Source organism: Pediculus humanus, genomic scaffold (assembly GCF_000006295.1).
Source record: "Pediculus humanus corporis 1103172107368 genomic scaffold, whole genome shotgun sequence".
Taxonomy (NCBI): Eukaryota; Metazoa; Arthropoda; class Insecta; order Psocodea; family Pediculidae; genus Pediculus; species Pediculus humanus.
The window spans coordinates 347,287-373,450 of NW_002986996.1; the positions used below are offsets into that span (position 1 = coordinate 347,287).

Below are 26,164 nucleotides of genomic sequence, written 5' to 3' on the forward strand. Positions count from 1 at the left end.
AACGAAAAAAAAATTTTTACGCCGCATACATTACGCACGTTTAACCTCTTAAACAAAGTAAAAAAAAAAAAAACGTTTAAACGTCGTTACCACTATCAGTATTATTATTATTTTTAAAAAAAACGCGGTTTTATTATTTACACGTTTCCAGAACTTAATGAACCGCAAATAACTGGAAATAAAAAAAAAATAATAATAATAATAACGGTTATATTACTACCGTATTTCATCATTTGACAGTTGACTGGAAATGATAAATTCGTGTGATATTATAAACGTGGTTTTAGATTTATCGTATCCCCGTGCCTTTACGGAAAAAAAAAAATTATTATAAAATAGGGGGCAGTGATAAAAAAAAAACAAACAAGGTCATCATCACTTTGATTTCTATTCTTTCCAGAGAATATATTATCCAGACATATGTAATTTGTCAAAAAAAAAAAATTTTTTTCTCCAACTGGAGAATTATTAATTATTGACATATATATAATTGATGTATAGTTAATTTTAAAATTTCTTTTTTAACTTTCTCTCTCCCTCTTTCTCTTCCTTTCTTTCTCTCTCTTCCTCTCTCTTTCTCTCTCTTTCTCTTTCCCTCTCTCTCTCTCTCTCTGTCCTGCTCTACTGTTTCACTGTCCTACCTCAAAAATGTTTGTGTGTTTGTTTCGTGTCATAAATTCCAGACGTTTGTTTATTTCTTTGGATAAAATCCCAAAACCGAGGAGGATAATAAATTTTAAAAGACGCATATTCCGTCATCGCATATTCCAGAAATTTCTTTTATTTATATATAATTTTTTTTTTGGGGGGAGGAAGGGGAGGGTAGAGAGAGAGGAGGGGGAGGGGAAAATGAAATGACGGGAAAATCCGTTTTTATTTTTTTTATTTTTTGTTATATCGCCGAAACGTTTTCATCCCTTATTATTATTATTTTTTTACTTCTTAAGACAGAAGGAATTTATTTGTTTGTCCCGGAAAGGATTTGCGACACGGAAACTCCCATGAATTATTCCAGAAAATAAATTATTATTATTATTATTATTATTATTATTATTATTTTGTAAAAAAAAAAAAAACGTGTGTGAAAAATTTTTTCTAATTTAATTTAATATCATTTAACGCCGTTAAATGTTTTTTTACCATCCCTTTCTCTCACCCCTCCCTCTCTACCTTAACCCACGTGATTTTCAAGAAGTAAAATGATGATGATGATGATAATGATGATGATAATGTTGATGATGATTTACCTTAAGTAAAAGAAGAAAATGAAAACGGAAATGTATTAAAAAAAAATGAAAATAACTCATTAATTACTAAATTTCTTTTTTTTTATGTGTGTGTGCGCGTGTGCGTGTACGCGCGTACGCATTACACGTCATAAAAAACAATCCGAATATATTTTGTTTTTTAAATAAATGGAAACATAAATTTATTTTCCATTTGGTTTTTTAAAAAAAATTGTACGACTCGCCATTATTGTGTTATGTAAACAAAAACCCAATTTAAAAAAAAAAAAACCATTCGATTGCATTTGTTAAATTTTTTTTTTTCTATTTAAAAAAAAAAACAAAATTGAAATTTGTTTAAAAAAATAATAATAATAATAACAACAAAAGCTGTAAAATGTTTTGTTTAAACAACAACAACAAAAAAGTTAAATTGTCGAATTCAAAATATTTATTAAAAAAGTTTTTTTCCACTCCCTTCCCCTTCCCCTCACCTTTCCCCTCGTTTCACCGAACAAAACGTTCGCGAATTCCGATTATCTTGGGGGGTTTTAAAAGAGGATAAGGGTAGCCAACTTAATTAAATAAAAATAAATAAATGATTACGCGTCACGCACGATTAAACTGTGATTGATTGATTGGAAAATATTTTGGTCACGTCGAAACTTTTTCTTTTTTTTTTGTAAATTTTTGGAAAAGTGCGTGAATTATTGGGGGGATGGGGAGGAGTAGGGAATGGGGAGAAGAAGATGGGGGGATGAGAAATTACGAACGAATTTGTAAGAAAAAAATTAAAACGAAATTTAAAAGGTCGTTTTTCCTACTGACACATTTAAATAAAATGTGATATCAAGAAGTGTTTTTATTATTATTATTAAACGTTCTTTTTTTCATTTGTGTTTGTTGTTGTTGTTGTGGTTGTTGTTTTAAATCGACTAACTGGTTGTCCTTAAATATTAACCAAAAGTTAAAAAAAATACTCATCAAGGGTAAATAAATAATGACGAAATATAGATAATCGACAAAGGGGAAGTAGAATGAAAGGAAAAATTATAAAAAATTTGCCGCCATTTTAATAAAATATCATTCATTTCCGGTAAAGTAACTATCGATTTAAAAAAAAATCAATAAATCGATGTTTTAAAAGGTTAATAAAAACTCGGTCGCGACGACATTAAAAAAAAAAAAAAGTTGTTAACATTGATTGATCCATCGATTAATTAATAAAAATTTTTAATTTTTTCTTAATAACTCTTTTGTTTAAATAATAAACGTGGCAGAAGACCGGAAATAAAACGACGACAGAGAAGAAAAAATTTCGCGGATTTTTTTTAAATTTTTAATACGAATAAAAAATTATTATTATTATTCGAAATCGTTTCAGTTTTTTTTTTTTTACATAATTTTTTTTACTTTTATTATTATTAATTCACTTCCTATACGAATAATAATAATAATAATTAATATTATTATTATTATTATTATTATTATTAATATTTTTACCACTTCGTAGTAAAATTAAAAAACCGTTATACAACGCATTCAAAGTAATTTTTTTTCGATAATAATAATAATAATATTTCAATTTTTTACATAATTTTTTTATGCGTGCGCGTTTGCGTACGTGCGTATTACGCGAACGCGCGTAAAAAAAAAAATCTGTACGTAAGTAGTACATTCGAACACGTGTGAACGAAGTTTATTTTGTCAAAATGTAATAAAACTTTCTTAATACGGCACTGAAATTTTTTTTTTTAATAACGTTACATTTCTAAATAATAATCACTTCTTCCATATTTTACTTTAAAAAAAAAAAAAAAAAAAAAAAAAAAAACGTTTTTGTAATGTAATAAAATAATTTATAACTTCAAAACCGTTTTTTTCGAGGGGGAGAGACAAAGGGAAAAAAAGAGTGTGAAAAAGTGAAAAAAAAAGGAGAAGGAAAGAGAGAAAGAAAACGGGAAAAGTAATGTTGAAAAATATTTAAATTTTTTTTTTTTTTTAACAAAAGAATTTATAATAAAAAAAAAAAAAGTTCAAAAGGTTCGAATTACCGTTCGTGTCCGTTATTAATAATAATAATAATTTCGTACCTTTTTCTCGTTGTTGTTATCACGTAAACAGACACCTGAATATTTGCTGATGATAACACGATCGTATAATAATAATAATAATAATAATAATAATCATGTTTTCTTTTTTTTTTTTTTTGATCGTTCTCTTACATATCTCCCGTGATTATTTCGAATAGTTAATAAGTTTCGAAAAAATTTATTTATTTATTTATTTACTCAACGCTAAAAATGCCTTTTTAAATAATAATAATAATAGTAATAATAATAATAATAATAATAATAATAATAATAATGATGATGATGATGATGATTCATTTAAAAAAAAAAACGATCGCGTTTCGAATGTGTAGGAAATAAAAATTTATCCATTTTTTTCCTCGACACCGGACGCATTTCTTTTTTTTTCGGGGGGTAAGGGAGGGGTTGTAATAAATCAAACGACAAAGTGTCAGTTTAAAACAAATAAATAAATATTTTGAATTAAAAAAAAAAAAAATTATTTATGAAGATCGAAAGGGAAAGTTATGACAACAACGAGAGTATTGGGTCACGGCATTTTACTTAACCTTCGTTAAACATAAATAATTATATTAAAAAAACAATGATGGAGAAAAAAAAGTTTTTTTGTTTTGTTTAAACTCTTAAATCGATCGCATTATCACCGTACCTTATTATTATTATTATTATTATTATTAATAATTATAATGATAATAATAATAATGAATTTTACGACACAATAAGAGATTTTTTTTTTTTTTTATTGGCGAAAGGTCGTTTGACACGTTGAGCAAATTTGGTTAGTAAATTTTTTTTTAAAACCATTACCAAAAAAAACAAAAATTTCGATTTCAAGGTCGAATAATTTAAATTCTAAAGGTACGACATTTAAATTCCAGGTGTTAATAAACAAATTTTTTCGAAAAAAAAAAAATAATAATAATTCACCGCGGAAAAAATTTCAAAAGTTTAAACAAAAAAAAAAAAAAAGAAAGAGAAAAACAAAAAATTTTTCAAACGGATTTTAAACGATTTATTATTATTATTAGTATTATTATTATTAATAGTGAATTTATCGTCTGCTGAACTGCATTTTTTTAAAAACAAATTTAATTATTTAAAAATATCATTTATTTATTTATTTATTAAAATTTAATTAATAGAAAATTTTGTAACGTATGCATCCTTACGTCGTTTTTTTTTTTTTTGAAATTGTTTAAATAAATAAATAAATAAAATGGATTTGATTTCTTCTGCTTTTTTTATGACTTTTCTTTTTTTTTTGCGTGTGTGCGTGTGTGTGTGTGTATGTGTGGTCACGGCTCGAAATAACTTATTTAATTTCTTTTTATTTCGAACGTTTGTTTTAAGTGGGAACCATCAGTTTCCAAAAAAAATTTAAAAATTTATTATCGTCCTAATAATGTAACGTTGAAAGGCAAAAAAAAATTAAAAGTTTATTATTATTATTATTATTATTATAAAAAATTTCATACTCTATGACTTTAATTTATTTTCTATTTTTTTATGTTAAGTTAATAAAAACCTTACAGTAATCTTTTCCTCCCTCTCTCTTTTGTGTGTGTGTGTGCGGTTTCCCTCTGTCTCCTTCTCTGTCTTTTGTGTATAAGTGTGTGTGTGTGTGTGTGTGTGTGTCTTTTTCTCTCTCTCTCTCTCTGTTTTGTTGTGTGTGTGTGTTTGTCTCTTTCTCTTTTTCCTTGCCTTTTTGTTTGTCTTTCTCTGTTTGTCTTTTATGTGTGTTTCTCCACTTCTCTCTGCTTTTTTTTGTAAGTCTTTCTTTCTTTTTCACTCTCTCTCTCTCTCTCTTTTATTTATTTAAACTCATAAAAATTTCAATTTCAAAATTTACACTCAAACGATTTTTCATTCTTTTTTTCGAACGTTCTAGAAAATAATTATCAAATATTTAAACCGATGAAAATTTCGTAAAAACTAACCCGAAACAAAAAAAATTTCATGGTAATAATAATAGAAAAAATTATTATTATTTTTTTTCACACGAGAAAATTCACGAAAAAAATTTTTTTTTTTTTGTCGGGTAACAAAGGTTCTCCGTCGTCGTCGTGTCTTTAGTTAAAAAAAAAAAAACTCGAGTGTAATTTTTCTCATGTTTTTATCCGTTCGCATTTTTAGATCGAAACAATAATTATTTGTTCGCTTCCTTGATTCCTTTGATTACTTTAACGTAGCCGCATTTTAAATTGGTATTATTATTATTATTATTCGTTCGAAATATTTTTCCACGGTTATGTTACGCTTGCGTGAAATAGCCGCATATCGATTCGGCCATATTGCGAACGTTTTATAACGAACGCAAAAAAAAATGATCGCAAAACTGTCAACAAGGAAATTAAAATGGCGGTGGTGGTAAAAAACGCCATTAAAAAAAAAAAAAAAAAAAAAAAAACTTTCTTTTGGCCATCGTTTGTTAATTAGCCATAACGATATTGTTTATATATATTTGGCCAAAAGTTTTTTTTTTTTTTTCGATTCTATTGGCACGAAAACTTTTTTTTTGTTGTTGCAAAAACCTCTACACGTTAAAGACTCGATGATACCTTTAAAAAAAACAAACAAAACAATTACATCGAACGAACCCACCCCCCCACACCCCCCTAAGTGAACCATAACAAAGAGAAGAGAAGAAAAAAAAGACGTGGAATTAATTTTCTCTTAAGTGGGATTAGAATTTTTTTTTTAAATTAAAACACAAAAAACGATTTTTTTTTTTTTTGTACAAATCATTCAACAATCGTAAAAAATTATAATTTTCTTGTCGGAAAAGAGATCGTTGACCGTTTCTTAACAAAACAAACGACAAACAACAAAAAAATTTAATTTAAACGTGTCAATAATTATAAAATTACGATACAATTAAAAAAATTAATTTTAATTATTTAATTGATTTAAGTTAAATCACCTGATTCGAATTTTTTATTACGTAATAATTTTTTTTTTTCGAGTGCAATAATCGCTTTTTTTTAATTTTTCGTCGTCTGCTATTGTTGTTGTTGTTGTTGACATAAATAAAAAGAATTATTTAGTCGTCTAATAATCAAAATACTGTCAGTTACATTTATAAATTTAATTTATTACCTTTTCAAAAATGATAATATTCGTAAAATAAACCGTTTGTAAGAGACCATCGCCATCTTGTTTTCGGTTGTTTTGATGACACGACTCTTACGAACACAACAACCAAATTTTTACTATTTAAAATTTTTGTTTGTTGCGAATATTATTATACGGAACGTTTGAATCAATGGAACGCTTGAAAAATTTAAAAAAAAAAAAATTTAAAACGTATAAAATTGACGTGGCAGTAAATAATTGCAACGCATGCACGTAACCTTAAGTAGAATTAATTTTTTTTTTTTTTAAATGCCACTTAGACGACGACGATTCTTTTATTCCTTATAAAATTTCAAAATTACAAAAATATCAAATATTTGTCGTGTCATTAACGAAAAATTAAATAAAGTGTGCATGGAAAATTTTTCACTGAGAACTCCACCATGAGAAACAACGAATAAAAAACGATTCCAAAAATTAAAAATCATAATTATTATTATTATTATTTTTTTTAACTTTGTCGTGTAATTAGTTGTAAAAATTATTTACACGTAATTTTTTTTACGATTTGTCGACAAAAAAAAAAACGATTTTCAACGTGTAATTTTACGTTTCGTATAATTTTTTAATTAATAAAAAAAAAAACAAAAAGTGTAGGTAGATTAATAGACTCCGAAAAAAAAAAAATTTCTGGAAATGTTTAATTTTATGACGTCATCAACGATTACCGGAATTTTTTTTTATTTTTTTTCGATAACGGAAACGGAAAAGGAAAAAAAAAAAAAAAGGAAATTAACGCTTTTAACGAAAAAAAAAAAAAAAGAAAAATCATCGTTTTACCTCATTTTGCGTAAATTGATAATGACGTCATCGTTTAAATTCGTTCATTATTTAAATTTTATTTAATATTTATTTATTATCAATACGTGATTATGTTGTTTCGGTACAAACACGCACGCGCACACAAACACACGCGGAAAATTAAAAAAAAAAAAAAAATGAAGTCGTCATCACACCTTCGGAGAATTTATTAAAAAAAAAAAAAACAAATTTAGTATAAAATCATTATCATTATCATCATCATCATCATCATCTCGCGTAAAGTACCTACCTACCACCAACCTACCTACCTACCTACCTATTTATTATACGCCTTTTAATAAACTAAATAAAACTACTAAAAAAACTAATTTACCAGATCTGTTTTTCATTTCCGCCGCCATTTTGATTTTACGATACGACGATTAAAAATTTCCCACGTCGAAAATAATAATAATAATAAATAATCGATTGATGTTTAACACACTTTTTATTTCGAATCTTAAAAATCATTTTTTTTTTAACCTTTGACCTCTTTAAATTTTTTTTTTCGATTCCTAAACAAAATATCGAGTAAGCATAAGATTTTCGATTGATAATTTATTTAAAAAAAAGAAAATTATTTATTATACGAATGGATCGATGAATCGATGGATCGATCGATCTATCGATTTTATTTTAAATTGGGAGGACGCCATTTTTTTTTAAATTTGAATATTTGCAAAATCATTTATTAAAAAAAAATTTTTTTTATATATATTTAAATTTCACGGTCGCGGAATATATTTATAAATAAAATGCGCGAGTGTGCGTATGCGCGTACACGCGCATGCGTATGTGCATACACGCACACGCATTTAATTTTTATTACATAAAATATTTAAATATAAAAAAAAAAAATATATAAATCTTTTGATAAATGAAAATTGGCATCGTCCATTTTTCTTTTTTTTCTTATTCGAACGTGAATAAAAAATGAAAAATAAAATCCCGATCGTAAATTGTTTTTATATATATTTATTAGTATTTTTTTTTGTTTTAATTCGTCATCGTCGTTCACGTTCGTAATGGCTGGACAACGAAAAAAAAAAAAATTGCATAACGTGCGTATGTGTGTGTTCGATCTCATCATTTTTTTTTTTTTTTTGTTAACGGACGTTCGGACGTTCGTGTCATTTTATCGTCCTTACGATGTTGTTAACGACAGCAGAAAAAAATCATAAATTTTTTTTTTTTTCAAACAAACAAACGAAAAGGGAGAGAAAACAATTTTAAAAAAAAAAACATTTCGATAAGCAAAATAAATAAAAAAAAAAAAATTTTCTTTCGTGATTTCATTCGAACGTTTTCTTTTCTGCTTTTCCGACACGAATATTTGTCAAAATTTTTTTTTCTTTCTTTTATATTTAAATAATAATCAAAACAAAAATTTTCCTTTCGCTCATTCATTCATTCATTCGTTCATTCATCCGAATTCATTCTCCGATTTCTTTTCCTTTTGTTATTATTATGATAATCGGTTGCTTAAATTTTTAACACCACGTGGATAAATATTTTACAAATAATAATAATAATATTTTAACACCATTAAATTAATTATTAATTACCGATAATAATAATAATAATAACTACAAATCGATATACGTTATGTTTAACTTACGATGAAAAAAAATAACTCGACTGAAAAAATAAATAAAAATTTTTTTTTTGTTTTTATTGTTTTTAGTGTTGCCAAAATAATAAAAATTAAAAAAATTTTCTGTAATGCCAAAATAACAAAAACAATTAATATTTGTGTGTGTGTTCGAGATGATGATATTTCATAACGAATTTCAACAATAATAATAATAATGATAATGATAATAATAATATGGAGTTTATTTAAAACAAAGGCCGAAATTCTATTCTTGTTGTTTTTTTTTTTTTTATTCGTCTCTCTCGCGCGCCTTGAAATTGAAATTTGTCTGCTGTCGGAAAAATTATAGAATTCGACCAAAAAAAAAGATAAATATTATTATTATTATCATTATTATAATCGCCACCCCCCTTCGCTATGAAACGTATAAAAAAAATTATTACAATCGTAGTTTTAAAATTTCAATTGGAAAAAAATTCAAGGAAATTTGAAAAATTTTTTTAAATACGTCAGAATAAATCGATTAATCGATCGATCGATCGATGGATCGACGATTTATTTAATATAAATTATTTTTTATATACGTCATACAAACGATGACGTCATTTTAGTTTAATTTAATTTTTTTCTAAAAAAGTTGATATCAATGACAATATTAATCGGAACGTTTAAACGTTTTTTTTTTTTTAAACAAATTTTTCCGACATTTTTTTTTGTTTAGGATTTTAAAAGTTTGAGTTTCTTGAGAACTTTTCCTCCAGTTTTCTCCAGTGATTATTATTATTATCACAACGGAAAAAATTATTATTTCGTTAAGAAATTTTGTTTTTTTGAAATATATTTTAAATGTTTTTTTTACATTAAAAATTTTTTTTTTCTTTTTTTCTCTTCTGCTATTGGTCACATCGTTTTCCACATTATCATCATCATCATCATCATCATCATCATTATTATTTGTGTTTTTAAAACAATTTTTTTTTTTTAATTTAAACAATATTAATTGTTTTTGTTTTTTCGATGTTTTTAACGACTTTTTTGACATTTAATGTTTAAAAACAATAAAATTTTTTGTTTTTTTTTTTTAAATATTGCGTCGGGTCAACAAAATATAAATAAATAAAATTAATAATAATAATAATAATAATAATAATAATAATTAAAAATTGAAATAAATCAAAATTTAGACAGATCCGTTCGACGAGGCCTTTTTTAAGGGGGAATAAAAGTCAATCGATCGATCAATTAATCAAAAAAAAAAAAAAAAATTCGATCGAGTTCGATAAACGGTTTTTTTTTTTCTTATTAAAGATCATCATCATCATCATCATCATCATCATTATTATTATTATTAATTATTTTTTATAGCGTTGTGTCGTTATTATTATTATTATTATTTGTTAATAATTAAAGAAGTGACGGGTTTTATACGTTCCAGGTATTTTTTTTTGTGTGTGTGTGTGTGTTCGATTAATTGTACGTTATTATTATTATTATTCGTTTGTTTGTTTGATTTTTCCAGTTGGATTTCCGCGAATGAAAATATGTAATAATAAACGTGGTTATGGATAATCGTGGAAGAAGATTATTAATAATAAATAAAAAAAAAATTTTTTTCAATCGGGAATGGAGTCGGAAGAGGATAAAAATCAATTATTGTTAAAAAATTCAATTTTTTTATTTTGGAATTTTACATTAATAATAATTTTTTTTTTGGGTTTGTCTACAAACGTACTCGCTTTGTTTGTTTTCTACCGGAAGCCAGGATTAAGAACAACAGCAAACAGGTAAATTTTATTTTTTTAAATTGAACGAGAGTCGCGTCGTACCCCTCAACAAATTACAGCAAATTTTTTTTTTGCAGATTCGTAATTAATCTAATGATAATTAACATGGTGTCCTGCCTTTCATTGCTCCCTATAACGTTTGCCGACAACGGTTTGTCGACGGTAAATAATTATTTATGTTTCGCCGAACAATTCCTATCGATATTTTGTTCGACAGCAATCGTTTATTCCGTATTATTGATCGCAATAGATCAATATTTTGCTGTCGTTAATCCGTTGCATTATCATTGCATAATAAGCACTTGGAAAGGATATCTAATGATTTTTGCCACGTGGGGATTTTCTGCGAGTTTGGCACTTCTCGGTTCCGTACAACCAGATTTTGGATTTTTTCAAAAAATCAATTTTGATAAATGCGATTCGACAACCGAATCCAAAAGTAATTATCATTATTAATATTTATTTGTTAAATTATTATTATTATTATATTTACAGAAATTTTTTTTTTAGATTTGAAAATGACGGAAGATTCGAAAAATTCTTCAAGCGGTGACGATAACGAAGAAACGACAGATGGTCCAAACGTTTATAGGATAATATTTTGCGTTACTTATGCCACGACAGCATTTCTAATACCCTTCGGATTTATATGTTACATTTACTACAGCATATGCGTGGCAGCTTCGGGAAATAGTAAAAGAGCGAGAACTGGCGTATTGAACAACAACAACGACGACGCACAAATAATAAGTAAAAAAATTGAAAATTTAAACGAGAGCAACGATAATAAGAGTAAAAAAACGTGTTCTCGCGAATCGTGGCAGAAACAAAGAAATTCAACGGATTTTTATTTACCCGATTCGAGCGATTGTTCGTCGTTACAACCGTCGTTTGTCGTCACGAGACCGAGTCCGCCGAAACCGTTAAATAAAACCGATGAATCCGGATTCGTTGAAAAAAACGATATAAAAGCAAATTATGATAAGGTTAATGATAACGTTAAAGTGACAATAGAAAGTGAAGTGCCTTTATTAAAACCGACTTTGAAAAACAATACGTCATTTACAAAATTATCGTCGTTACACATTCAATTTTCTAATTCCACTGAAAAAATGACGGATACGAATCAAACCGGAAGGAGACATTCGAACATTCTTTTAACAACGGTCGATCCAGAATTCGAAAACATAACGAAGGGTAGATCACCGTCGGTACAATCTAATTTTTACGAAATACAAAATAATCGTTCGTCTTTCAGCACTAGATCCACGACAGCATCCTCAACTCAATGTCAATCTAGTCGTTCATCCTCGATATATTCATCAACAGCCGTTAGACAACCGCCAAGCAGAGCATCGAGCATAAAATCAACATCTAGCTACATAGTACATAACATAAGGCATAGAATATCGAACGCGAGCCTTTTTCGTTACAGGGAAGAAGCGAGAGCCGCTAGAATATCCGCCATGGTCATAGTCATGGCTTTGTTCTGTTGGCTTCCGGTTTTCCTCGTCTTTTCAATATATTCCGATTTGTGTTATCGTAGATTTTTACATTTCCCATACTACCTCGATACATTTTCGATCGTTTTATTATTGACGTCTACCGTTCTGTCGCCATTTTTGTTCGCTTTTAGAAACAGACAAATCAAAAAAGAAATTCGTAAAATTTTTCAATGTCTTTCTCCCGATTCCGGTTGTACAAAATCATTTTACACGAATAATTTTTCCCTAAGTTTAAAATCTCAAACCGTTCAACTTTTGACTGAACTTGGCAAGAGTACGAACGTTAATCAAGAAATGACAAACCGAACGGCGGAATCTTCTACGACTTAGCGAGCACACACACAACGTATTCCCAAATACGAACGCATGATCTCTCAATAATAATAATAATAATAATAATAATTTTTATAAAGCGTTTGGCAATCAACTGAAAAACTATTTAAAAATCCATTTACGAATAAATTTTTCATTACCAACTTTTGAAAAAAAAAAAAAAAAAAAAAAAACATGGTTCCTTTTTAAAAACAAAATTCGCATAATCGTTTGAATTCGATATCAGAATAACGCAATATGTAATTACGAAACGTCATTTTTTTTTTTTATCAAACCGGACATACGTCATCATTAATTATGACAATTTATCAACATGATTTATTATTATTATTATTTATTAAAATTTGGCATGATGTTCTTCGACTTATTAGGTAAAAAAATAATAATAATAAATGGGAATAAAAGTTTGTTTAAATTTAAACTCTTCAAAAAATTAAATTTTTTTTTTTTTAAATCAATGACGTCATTACACGTCTCAAATTTATTCGTACTCGAATCAAATCGATGACGTAAATCACTTATCCATTGTTTATAATGGCAACAAAAAAAAAAATAAGGGCGTTTTAATTTAAAACGATTTTCTCTCTCACTCTCTCTCTCTTTCTCTCTGTTTATTTAACGTTATCATGCACTTTACTATTCATACGGCTTTCATTCGTGCCAAAAAATTGATGATGATGATAATAATAATAATGATAATGATAAAAAATTGTAAAAAGTATTAAAATATTATAAAAATACCAAAAAAAAAATTTTTTTTTTATTACGTAGAGTACAATTATATATAAATTTTGTTTTTGTTGTTGATGATGATGATGATGATGATGATAATGATGATGATAGAGTGTATTTGTTTTTTTTTTTATAATTTTATACGAAAGGATAAATTTTATTTGTACGAATTGTATAATAATAATAATAATAATAAATAATTTTTATTTAATTATATAAGAAAGAAATTATTTATTTATTTAAAAAAAAATTTTCTGAATTTGAGTAACGAAATATGTAAGTCGCGACGGAAGTGCGTCATTCAAAGAACCGGATATCATATTTAAAGTATATATACCGTCGGCAAAAGTCGGAAAAACGGAAATGAAATGTAACAAAGGAAACGAAATATGGGAATTTGGAGAAGTAGACATTCAGGATTCGAAAAGGGAGCTGGTATGATTGTTCCACAATCACTAAAAGGGAATCGGAAAGATGAATGCGATGGTACAGATCACACATTAATTATTCCTAAGGATAAAACGGGAATAAACCTGGAATTAACATTTGTGAAATCTCTCCGATCACGTACAAAAAAACTTTCCATGAGTAATAACAATAAAAAAAAAAAAATTTTTATATATATATATGTCAAGGTTATATAATCATCATCAACAGCATCAGCAGCAGCAGCAAAAGTGGCAGCAGAAGAAAATATTAAAAGGTAATGTAATTGACAAACGATTATTTATTAATAGAAAAATTCGTGAAGCAACGTTTTTTTTTTTAAATAACACAAAACATGTGGCTTAATAAATAAAAATTTATGTTTTAAAAACGGGGGGAGGGGGAAGGGAGAAAACCTTAATAAATTTTGAAAGTTTTCCAAAAACTCTCCCCCGCCCCGCCCTCCTCCCCTCCCCTCCTTTCCCCTCCCCATCCCCCTCCAAAAAAAAATATTTTGATTAAAAGTTATTGGGGAAAAAAAAAATTACGTAAATTCTTTTTTTTGACTTACCCATTTTGAAGACTTTTCCATTTCCATTTCCGGATTAATTCTCTCATTCATTCCAGAATTAATTCTTGAATTTTTTTTTCATTCATTTTGACGATCATTTTTTTGTTTTTTAATATTACTATCATCGCTAGAATTTGTTGACACGTAGTAATAAATTCTTCGTAAATTTTTTTCCCTGATAAGAACCAAAATTTTCGATAAAAGGCTAAAAAAAAAAAATGGGGGGAGGGGGTAAGAGGGAAGGAGGGAAGAAGGGAGGAGGAAGGGGAGGAGGGGAGGAGAGAGGGCGAGAGGGAGAGAGGGGAGGAAGAAAAATAAATTAGAAATTTTTTTTTTTTTTTCGAAAAGAAAAAAAAAGAAAAAATAATTAAAATTAAGAATTTTTCGTACGACAGTAAAAATTTTTCCGTTTTAATAATGCTGTCGTCAAATCATTTTCCGATGTGAAATTTAAAAGCGGTAAATAATAATTTTTATTCGGTGTTGCCTTTTCCCGTTTCCGGTTACCGAAATCCTCCTCGTCGCCGTCGTCGTCGTTCTCATCATTTCCCTTTATTAAAATGTAGGATCTCGATTTTAAATTTCTCGTCGCGGTTCTTATACCGGTCGAAGATTTTCCATCGTTTAATTTTTTTTTTTCCATTTTATTATTTTCGTTCGACGAACGGTTTTTAAATTTAAAAACGTTTCTAGCGTTCGCCATTGAACCGTAAGCTTTTGCTCTCGATGCCAATTCAGCCTGTTTTACACGAGAACCAAAAAAATCAAAATTTTATCGTGGCACTAATAAAATGGGGTGAGTGTATTACGTCACCTTCGTTAAACTCGTCGTCGAATTCGTACACAAATGCGAAGGACTTTTCCTCGATGAACGTTCAACGGAAGTCGTCATCATTTTTTTACCTTGATGTGGTGAATTTCCTATTCCGATTATTTTCAAGTTGCTTTTGCTATCGGAAACTGTTATTTTAGCACTTTTCAACTGATAAAATATAAATATACGTGCTTCATAGTTAAAAAGAAAATTTTCCGGATAAAATAAAAAAGAAAAATCTCTCTCACCTCGGTCGTAAGACTTCTATTCGAATCCAATGATTTTCTTGACGTGTAACTAAATTTTCCAAATTTGAAATCGTGTTCCGATAAATTTTCCCGTTTTATTTTTTTATTAATATTTTTCATATCGTTTTCGATAAATTTACGATAAAAAATTTCTTCTTCTTCTTCTTCTTTTTTTTTTTTATCGTCGACGTCGTCGTCGTCGCCGCCATATTTCGATGACGATGTTGGAAAAGTTCTGTTCGATATTTCCGGTAAATCACCGAGATTGGAATCGCCAAAATTTGATCTGTTTGTATCCGACAAACATTTTTTATAATCGTATCTTAAAAATAAAGGATTATATCCGGTTTCTTTTAAATGTTTTTCAAAATACGTTAAATTATTATTTTTCGTCGAATATACAGAAATATCGGATTTATATCGATTTATCGATTTCGATGTATCGACGTTTACTTTCACGGGATTTATTTTATAATTTTTTTCACTCGTTTGTAGTTTGTTACTAAAACTTTTATTTATTGTTTTTTTATTTTCAATTACTTTGGGTAATTTTATCGAATCCGTCGTTTTACGACTCGTCAAACTATTCGTACTACTTCCGGTTAAATTATTCAATAAATATTTCCTTTCCGAATTTTCTTTATGTTTTTCCAAAAGTATTCTTTTCATAGCATCCGTTAAATTATTATTACTATTAGTACGATTTGTATTTTTTTTATAATTCGATCCTTCTTCTAAATATTTATCAAAACACGATTCGAGGAATTGATTTTCTTTTTTAATTTTTTTCTTATCGTCATTTTTGACTAATGATGGCGACACCGTCGACGATGATACAAACGATTTATTTTTATTCGCGTTTCTTATTGTTTGTTGTCTGAATGCCGTCGTATCTTTATATATTCTTTTCTTTTGAAAAAGTAAATTTCTATATTCTCTCGTTACGAATGGTAATTTTTCTTCTTCTTCTTCTTCTTCTTCTTCTTCTCCACCTCCTTCACCTTCTCCTCCTTCTTCTTCTTCTTCTCTTGGCGATTTTGTAAAACTTCCATCTTTGTTTAATATCAAACCTTGATTCTTTAACGTTTCTTCGTTCACGACGAAATTAAAGTATTTATAATTGTTTTGCTCATTCAATCCTTAAAAAAAAACAAAAAAAAAATAAATAAATAATCACGTGAACGTTATCATTATCATCATTATTATTATCATTAACTGCAAACCGTCTTTTTTTTCGATTTTAGGTAAAAAACAATCCATTGATTTTTCCGAAAGTTTTTCACAATCATTATTACAAGCATATGAATCCGGAGAACTTTCGTCGCCATAATAATCGTTATATTCATCTTGACACTTATTCAAATCATTATCAATATCATTATCATTATTATTATCGATTAATGGATCGGGATTAATATAAGGGTAATTTATATAATCCGTTGAAAAAAATTTATTACTCGTTAAATCTTCTAATGAATCGTAAAAATCCGTCGTCATTTTTTAAATTAAAAATCAAAACAAAGCAAAATGAAAAACAAAACGAAAAAAAAAAATGGAAGAAATTTAATAATAATAATAATTTCGTTCGATAAAAAAATAAACGAAAAAAAAAAGAAAAAAAAAAAAGGAAAATTTAATAATACGTTTCGATAAAACGATGAAAAATCATCGTTTTAATTAATTAATCCGTCCACTACTTCCGTCCGTGTCCGTGTCCGTGTGTTTACTAATGTGACGTCATCGAACCGCCGCCATTTTTAATAAAACGAATCAAAGCCTCCTATATCTTGTTTCGATGCCTCCTACATCCGTTTAGGAAAAATTTTCCTCATAATTAACGAAAAACTTTTTTTTTTTTTTAAATATTTATTTATTTATTTATTTATATATCGATAATTCGATTAATCGAATTGAAAATCGTTTAACAAATTTCATTTATATATATATATATCTACGCCGAAAACAAAAAAAAAAAATTTTCATTACGTTGATAATAATAATAATAATAGTAAAAACAATAACGATTAAAAAATACGAAAAAATAATTTAAAACTCGCTAAAAAAAAAATTATTTTCATTTTTTTCTTCATGATTATTATTATTAATATTATTATTATTATTAATTATTAATTATTAACTATTATTTATTAATTATTTAATTATTAAAATGACTTTTTCCGGTTTTGTCCGTGAAAAAAAAAAAAAAAAAATTTTTTTGGCACGTTTTTTTTAACACGATGGCAACGATAAACCCAATCTTGATAAAACCATTTCTTTTTTCAATCTCATAATTTCCCAATACATATCGTGAGCTGGAATTTTAAAACAAAAGTTATTATCATTATTATCATTATCATTTTTGAAACTGGAGAAAAATTTTTTTTTTTTTACCTGAACTTTTAACGAGTCCTAATTCGATGTATCGAAGATAATTAATAAAATCGCAAACGGCAATGATCTGGAAAAGAAAAAAAAATCCAGTTTTATCCTCTGAAGAAAATATTTATTAAAAAAAAAAACTGGAACTCTTGTAATAATAATAATAATAATAATAATAATAACAGTAATGAAAAATTAAAAAAAAAAAAAAAAAATTTCAATTGTTTATAAAATGAATAAAACGAGAAAGAGAGTGAGAGCGAAAAACTCTCATCGTTTTTAATTATTATCATTATTATCATTATTACTAGAGTTCCAGATTTTTTTTTTTTATTCTCCAGAAAGAAAGTAGTAATGATAAATCGTCGACGTCATTTTTCTTCTTTTTTTTTTTTTTTAAAATACGTATAAGAAGATGATAATCAAAGATGACGATGTAGTTGTTAAGTGAAAATTCATAAAAATTTTTCCAGATGCCGCTGGAACTACGCTGGAACGCGCGTTTTTTAACTTCAACTCACCCGATTTCTACACATTTGCGATATGTTATACCACGTATCTTCATCTCCCAATTTCATTCTATAATGACACTGTCTCGTAACTTCCAACAAAGCGCATTTTCTAAAATAATAATAATGATATTAATTATTAATTTAAAAAAAATTACGCGGCGTAAAAAGTCACGAGTTATAAGTAATAAAACCTTGGAAATATTGTTTTGGATTTATCATTAAGTGCTTCTATGTAAATATTTCTCGTTTCGATGGCTTTTTGAACTTGTTCTGCTAATTCTCTGTTACTAAAATCTAAACATAAATTTATATCCTCTCTGTAAATCCGATCGATAAATGGATCAGTTTTATCCAGTTTGCAATTTAAACTCCAGTTGAGAAATTCTTTGTGAACTGTCGGATCCACCTGGAAAAGTAAGACAAATTTTTTTTAAATAAAAACTTAATAAAATGATTATTATTATCGATAAGAGAGATCATTAACCTCGGATATATCACGATTTTCTAAAGTTTGAGGAGGCACGGCGTTGTTGGCATTATTCGCCATGTTTTTATCATGTATCGGACTATCCGGTGGTGAATTTTCTCGTCCGTATTTTAAATTATAATGTGATGGTGATCTCCTGTGTTTCCGGTTGAAAAGATTGACACCTGAAAACCGCAGGAAATAAGTTAAAAAAATTTTTTTCTTAAACCGGAAACTAGATTTCCGCCTCTTTTTCCCAACCTGTACCTCCGTTATTTTCTTCTTTTCCTATCTGAGGATGCAGGTGAGGATTTGGACGACTCGGAGTCGATGTTAGAACCAAAGTTTTCAATGCAACAACTTCCGCCGTGAGCACATCGACTTTCATTTGACTTTCCATTAAACTTTTTTCCGCTGCTGCTTGTTTTTCTTTGGCTTTGCTCACCATTTTGTGTGCTTCCTACAAGAAAAAAATTCTTTTTAATCACGTGATTACATGACTTTTAACCATACAAGTTTTTTTTCTTTTTTTCTTTTCTCTCCGCCCCCTGCTCCCCCTCGTGTGACATATAACATTTAAAATAATTACTGTGTGCGTGACGTAAATACCTTATTATTATTATTATTATTATCATTATTGAAATACGCGTTTTTTAATAATTTTTCGCGGAAAAAATAAAATTAATAAATAAAGAAAAAGTAGTTGGCGGATATTTCTGGATAAACGAGTTTTTTTTTTTTTTTTTTCTTAAACAACAAGTGAATCATTTAAATTTTTTCCAGTGAAAATTTTTCTTTTCATTTCTGGATTTTAAACGGGGGGGGTGGTAAGGGGAGGCGATGGGGAAAGAGGAGACATACTCTCGGAAAGAAATTCGTCGTTGAGAAAAATCTGATTCACGTTTTCATTAACCGAAAAATTTATATTTAATTTCATTGACGTTCTTATTAAATTTTAATAAATATTCCTAACGGTTTTTCCATCTCTCTCTCTCTCTTTCTCTGTTCCCTCGGGAGAAAATGGATTAATCGATTTCATATAAACGATTTTTATTATAATTAAAAAATTTTTATTAATTTTTTTAAAAGTCGACACATTTCGTTGAAAGATGAAATTTTTTAAATGCAATAAAAGAGTCGGGTCGTAAGATGAACGTGTAAATAGATTTCAAAAAAGTAAAACCGACAAAAAGAAAAAACGTGTATGCGAGTTTTTGCATAAACTGTTTTTTTTTTTTTTTTTAACGTGTAACTAGCACGAGGACGAAATTTTTTGCATTCCGTCACGTGTAAATATCACGTCATTCATAACTAATTAATATTATAGGCAAATGTTAAAACTCGTCGAACGTTATTAATTCGAACGAAAATTCGAACAATTTTTTTTTTCCTTCCCTCTTCTGTTTTCGGTGTTTCGTTTTTTAATGACGTCATAATTTTTTATTTTGAAAAAAACGCGGGAATCCGACTCGTGTAAATGTTATTGGTAAACGTATCGCGTTTACTCGAAATTAAACAAAAAATTATTTATTATTGTTTTATGATTTTGTTATGATGTTTCAAAAACATAATATGTTTTTTTTGTTTTTTTATTAATTCGTTAATTAATTTATAAAATCAATTAAACGATCATAATAATAATAATAATAATAAAATTAACAATAATAATAATAATTTTTAAAAACGCTAAAAACAATCGAAAATTTTTTTCTCTTTTTTTTTTTACCAACACAACATGACTTAATGTTTTTGTTTTTATTTATGTTTTCGGGTTCTTTCTTGTCGAAAACATTTTTTCGTAATGTTTTCTTTTAAAATTCTGGAGTTTTATTACCCGTTTACAGTAACTCGATACGCGCATTTACCCCCCATCCCGCGTCAAACAAATTTCACTCGTTGATTATTTTAAAATCTTGCTTTAAAATCGTTAATGACGAAACAAACCACGTGACGAACGAGTAGTAGTTAACAATAATAATAATAATAATAATAATTAATTAACGTATTCGCGATAAATAATAATAATAATAATGTTGACTTCATGCGTCGTCGAAAGCTGGAAGAAAAGATTTTAAAAAAAAATAATTAAACACTCCATGTTTGTCTTGGTTTGTGTTTGTCGAATGTTTAAATGTTTGTGAAGGGGGAGGAGAAGAAAAAGAAGGTGGTGGTGGTGGTAATGGAGGAGAAGGGGGAAGGGAGAGGAATGGAAAAATTTTTTTCGTATGAAAAAAAATTAAAATTGTATTTTAATTGGAGAGAAAAAAAAAGAAAAAAAACTTGAAATCGGCGTCGGACATTTAAATTACGCAACCTTGTCAATAAATATCGGGTTAATATTATGTTTCTTAATAAAAAAAAAAAAAAATACATTCAAGGGCACGTTCAATAATATACGTAAATATTTTCGAGTCGAAATTTATTATTATTATTATCATTAATATACCTTTTTCACACGGTTAAAACGTCGGTTTGAACGAATTCAAATCGACGGATGGAAGGAAAAATTTTTCCACGTTTTTTCTTTTTTTTAATTATTACGTAATAACAATAATAAGTACCTGGAATAAACTCGCGGTGAGTTCTTCGAGTTCTCTTTCGACATCTTCTCTTATTCTCGTCAATCTGGCAACTTCTTCATCTTTTAATTTTAATTTCATGTGAGCTTTTTCTAATTCATCTTGTAATTTAGCAAAAGCTTGTTCTTTCCTATCTGCTAGTGTTCTATCGAATGATAAATCCGAACTTTCACTATCAGTTTTATTTTGTCCGTTTGTTTCAACGATAACATCATCACTATCACAGATATCGATGTTCGAATTATAATTATTTACAACTATTTCCGGTTTTCCTATTGTTTTTTTATATGTTGTCGCGGGTTTTTTCGCTATGACGACTACACCATCTATTTCGTCTGGATTCGCGTCGTGATTTTTTTTACCGTTAAATAATTTTTTTCCCTCATCTGTTGTCGTCGTCGTCGTCATATCGTTGATTTCGTTCTTATCGATAACGTACGAGGGATATTCATTTTCATCTACTGTAGTTTTATTATAACCGTTTAATATTATATTTTTTTCATTTATTTTATTATTTTTACCATTTACCACCAAATCACCGTTTTTATCACATGGTGATGGTGATGTTGGTGATGATGATGATGATGATATGACGAACGTTTTGCATGGATCATCGTTTTGAGACAACGATATCGGTTTCAATGATGATAAATAAACAAATGTATCCGAACCTCTTGATAATGAATTTGAATTTAATGATTTAAATATGGCGGGTGTTTCATCTAAAATTTCTTGAGTGTCGAAATGTAAGGGTTGTGGTTGTTGGTGTTGTCGTTGGTGTTGCGGTTGTTCTTCTATATTGAAACCGTCGTTTACGACAGGATTTTGATTCAATTTCCCATAATCGGATTTCCATCCTCCTCCATTTTTTACATAACCGTTGATTTGTTTTTTAACGTTCGTTAAATTTTCTTTTCGCGGTGAATTTTTCAAATACGGCGATTGATAATTTTCCGTCGATGATGTCGATGATGGTGATAATGATGATGATTCCTTATCGAAATCTTCGTAAACTGAATCGGAAGTTGCGGATTCTGCACGCGCCTTCATGGCGCTTGTATTTGGTGATGGAGCCAGCTTGAGAACATCAGATCATTCCCTTTAATCCTAAAAAAAATACATCCAAATTATTATTATCATTATTATCATTATTATTATTAATATTATTATTATTATTATTATTATTATTATTATTATTATTATTATTATTATTATTATTATTATTATTATTATTATTATTATTATTATTATTATTTAAACGATCTCAAATAAAAAAAAACTCAAGCAAAAATTTTTGAAATCTTTAATTTTATAAAAATGAAAAAAAAATCGATTTGGTTTAATTATTTTAATTACTAATTTTATTACTAACGTTGTTACGTCACTTATTAATGATTTTATTTTTATTTTTAAGAATTATTACTCCGATAATAATAATAATAATAAAAAAATTAATAAAAAAAAAATTAAACCGTAAAAAGTAGCATAAAAAAAAGTAAAGAAAAGAAATGAGAAAACAAAAAACCGCACAAATGAAAATTTTCAAAATTTTCTCGTTCCGAAATTTTAATAATAAAATCAGTGAATGAATAAATGATTAAATGATTGATTGGATGAATGATTAAATGATTGAATGAATGATTGAATGAATGAAAAAAAATTATCGTATGGTTTAAAACGAATAGAAAATGAGTTTTTTTTTTTTTAAAAAAAATTATCAATCGAAACGAATTTTGAAATTACGTAAAAAAAAAAAAAAAAACATTCCAAAAAAAAAGAAATTACTTAATTTTTTTTTTTGGAAATCAAAATTTAAAATGCGTTGATTGTTATTTAATACGAAATGTTAACGTACTGGAGAAAAGAGCAACGAACGCTTATCACTCATTTTTTTTTTTTTTGGAAAAGAAAAATTATCAGAGTATTAAATCACACGCGCGAAACAAATGTTTAAAAAAAATCACGATTATTATTTTTTTTTTTTTTAAATTTTCCCGCGTTTTTTTTTTTAACTTACCGACGACGACGACGATGATAATAAAATTATTATTATTATTATTATCACGTTAATAATTAATTAATTGTATAAAAATTGATTGACGGTTTCGAACCGGGTAAAAACGCGGAACATTTAATTAATAATAAAAACTATCAGGCTCAATAATAATAATAATAATAAATCAAATAATAATTAAAATTTTTTTTTTTTTAAATAAATATTTAAACGAATAGGAACTTATCGATAAGAGAGAAAGAGAGAAAGAGAGAGAAGATGTCGGACGGTGGTGATAAAAGATGTTTGCCCCGACTTAATCAAATTTGGAAAATTTTTTTTTAACTCGCGCGTTCAACGGTCAAATCTATGAAAATTTCCAATAATTTTCTGACACGACGATCCCGCGTTTTTTTTTTTTTTTTACGACAAATTTCCCTTTTCGTTTGACGACCTCGTTCGATGGTTTTTTTAATTTTGCGACAAACAACGCTTTTACCAGTGAAAGTTATCAAAAAAACCGGTCGTGTTTTTAAACATTTTCGCACTTTATTTTTATTTTTTTTTTTAATTTACATCATCACGATTATCATCTCTCTCTCTCTCTCTCCTCGATTACTTTTTCCGCACTCGTACGCAGTAATTATTTTTTTTAACACGTTCGTAAAGTACGCGCGTAATAAAAAGAAAAAAATTAATCGTTTGTGTGAAAGTTGTGCGTCATCGTAATTTGATAAGAAAATTTTCTTAAGTTACGATTTTCTGAAATTTAATAAAAAAAAAACGCCGTGCGTAAATTACGCGCGTGATTATTAAAACGCACGCGTAATTTAAAAAAATTTACCCCAAAAAAAAAAAACGAAAAAATTTCCACGAAAGAAAATTTTTTTTTCCATCTCTCCTTCGTAACTTTCATCAACAAATTTTTTTTTTCTTTTTCGATTTTCCCCACACCTTCCCCCTCCTCCTTTAAACATAATAATAGTAATCATGTGATGTAACAAACATTTAATTATTATTATTATCATTAATTAAAAATCAATAATCGATAAAATTTTTAATAAAGAAAATAATAATGTTTACCTTTAGAAAAGAAAAAAAAAAGATTGCGCAGATTTTTTAATTAATTAATTTATTTAATAATTTTTAACGTGTCAGAAGAAACGAAAAATTTTATCCACGATCATCGTTAAATATAAGAAAAAAAGAAACAAACTAAAAAGAAAATCTCCATTTTTTTTTTTTTAATTTGTGAATTTTAACAAAAACGACAACAACAAATGTGACCTTCTGCGTTTAAATCAATAATAATAATTGAGCAGATGGTTTCCATCTTTCTTTCTCTCTTGCACGCATATATTCTCTCTCTCTCTCTCGTTTACCATCGCAGCAGAAGACGACGATAAAAAAAAAACAAGACAATAATTTGGTAAAACAAATTTTTAAAGTTATGTGCGTGCATAAATTTTTTTTACAACTGTTAAAGGTCGTGTGTACACGATCGGGGGCGGAAACGGAGAAACAAAAAAACGGAAATGGTAAAAAAGGGAGGGGAGGAGAGAGTGAGGAGGAAGCGGGAGGGAGTGGGAGGGAAATAAACTCGCGGTCGTTTCTCGTTTAATCTCGTTAAAATAATTAAAAAATAATTATATTTTATATAGTTTATCGTGGTTATAACCCCGTTGTTCGTATTTATCTATTTCATTTACATTGATAAAACTAGTCATTTGTAATTTAATTAATTAATTAATTAACTTTAATAAAAAAAAAAAAGTGGCAGAAGAAGAATAGAAGGCGGTAAAAAAAAAGTAATTTTTAAAAATAGTTGTTTGCGTGTTCTAAATCTATAAATAAAATTTTTTTCTCGTCCGATTTTTTTTGGGTTTTATATTATTCAACGTTTTTTAATACCATTTTCGGACCGTAAACTTATCCTATCGGACGTCGTTCGGACAATAATGATAATAATGATGATGATGATAATGATAATTAAATGGATTCGTGGTGACACGAACGAAAAATTAAAAAGTTTTTTTTTTTTTTTTTAAATTAGTCCGTTAATTATTACATTGAATTTTTGATTTTTCGAGATTTTTGCTCCCTCTCCCTTTTCCTCTCAAGAAAAAAACGTATCCGAGTCAGATTTATTATTATTATCATCTCATTTTGATGACGTCATTAATAAAATAATATAAAACCGATAATTTTATTTATTTATTTTAAATATTATTTTTTGAATTTTTCGTCGTGTGAAATACAAATAATTATTTTCTCAACTTTTTTTTTTTGATGAAAGAGGATTTTAAATATTCTAGAACGTGGTGGAAGAAAATTTTTAATAAAAATAATAATAATAATAATAATAATAATAATAATAATAATAATAATAATAATAATAATAATTATCTGTGAAAATTAAATTTAAAAAAATTTTTTTTTTTTAAATTAAAAATATTGAATTATTTAAAAATTGAAAAAAAATTTTTTTTGAGTTTATTAAAATGAAAAAGAGAGAGAGAAGTAGTAAAATGAGAAAAGAAAAAGAGAGAGAGAGAGAAGTAGTAGGATGAGAGGATATAAAGAGAAAAAGAGAGAATTGCAGGATGAGAAGAGGAAGACTGAGGGAAATAGCAGAATGAGAAAAGAGAGAAAAAAATATCAGGATAGAAAGAGAAAGAGAGAGACGAAAACAACAGAGAAAGAACACGAAAGAAAGAAATGAAAGAGAGAGAGAGAGAAGAATGAGAGAAGACAAAGAAAATACAGACAGACAGAGAGAAAGAGAAAGAAATATTTTTTATTAAAAATCAGTAAAAAAAAAAAATTATCGAAAGATGATGAATTTCAAAGTTATAGGATGGGTCAAAGGTCAAGGCGATTTTTTTTTTTTTGATAAAAAAGTAAAAATTTAAAATAAAAAAAAAATTATTCGACATTAAAATATTTTTCTTAGCTCACGATTTCTATTTTTTTTTT

At 27.4% G+C, this 26,164-nt stretch overlaps 3 protein-coding genes across 3 annotated transcripts; 1 reads left to right on the top strand and 2 right to left on the bottom strand.

The window, feature by feature from the left end:
- Positions 1 to 10,735: 10,735 nt before the first annotated feature.
- On the top strand, positions 10,736 to 12,465 carry Phum_PHUM007790 (class A rhodopsin-like G-protein coupled receptor GPRnna17, putative; the record flags this gene model as incomplete). Its single annotated transcript, XM_002422661.1, has 2 exons — positions 10,736 to 11,069; positions 11,141 to 12,465. 2 exons carry the CDS (start codon positions 10,736 to 10,738, stop codon positions 12,463 to 12,465), a joined length of 1,659 nt encoding a protein of 552 aa, XP_002422706.1.
- A 2,537-nt stretch (positions 12,466 to 15,002) lies between these two features.
- Positions 15,003 to 16,756, bottom strand: Phum_PHUM007800 (mitochondrial ribosomal protein var1, putative; the record flags this gene model as incomplete). The annotated part of the gene is made up of 3 exons (XM_002422662.1): positions 15,003 to 15,179; positions 15,449 to 16,194; positions 16,483 to 16,756. The coding sequence occupies 3 exons, from the start codon at positions 16,754 to 16,756 to the stop codon at positions 15,003 to 15,005; spliced, it is 1,197 nt and encodes a 398-aa protein (XP_002422707.1).
- A 732-nt stretch (positions 16,757 to 17,488) lies between these two features.
- Positions 17,489 to 21,603, bottom strand: Phum_PHUM007810 (RAB3A-interacting protein, putative; the record flags this gene model as incomplete). The annotated part of the gene is made up of 7 exons (XM_002422663.1): positions 17,489 to 17,571; positions 17,651 to 17,717; positions 18,160 to 18,217; positions 18,342 to 18,556; positions 18,635 to 18,801; positions 18,878 to 19,076; positions 21,178 to 21,603. The coding sequence occupies 7 exons, from the start codon at positions 21,601 to 21,603 to the stop codon at positions 17,489 to 17,491; spliced, it is 1,215 nt and encodes a 404-aa protein (XP_002422708.1).
- Between the last annotated feature and the right edge of the window lie 4,561 nt (positions 21,604 to 26,164).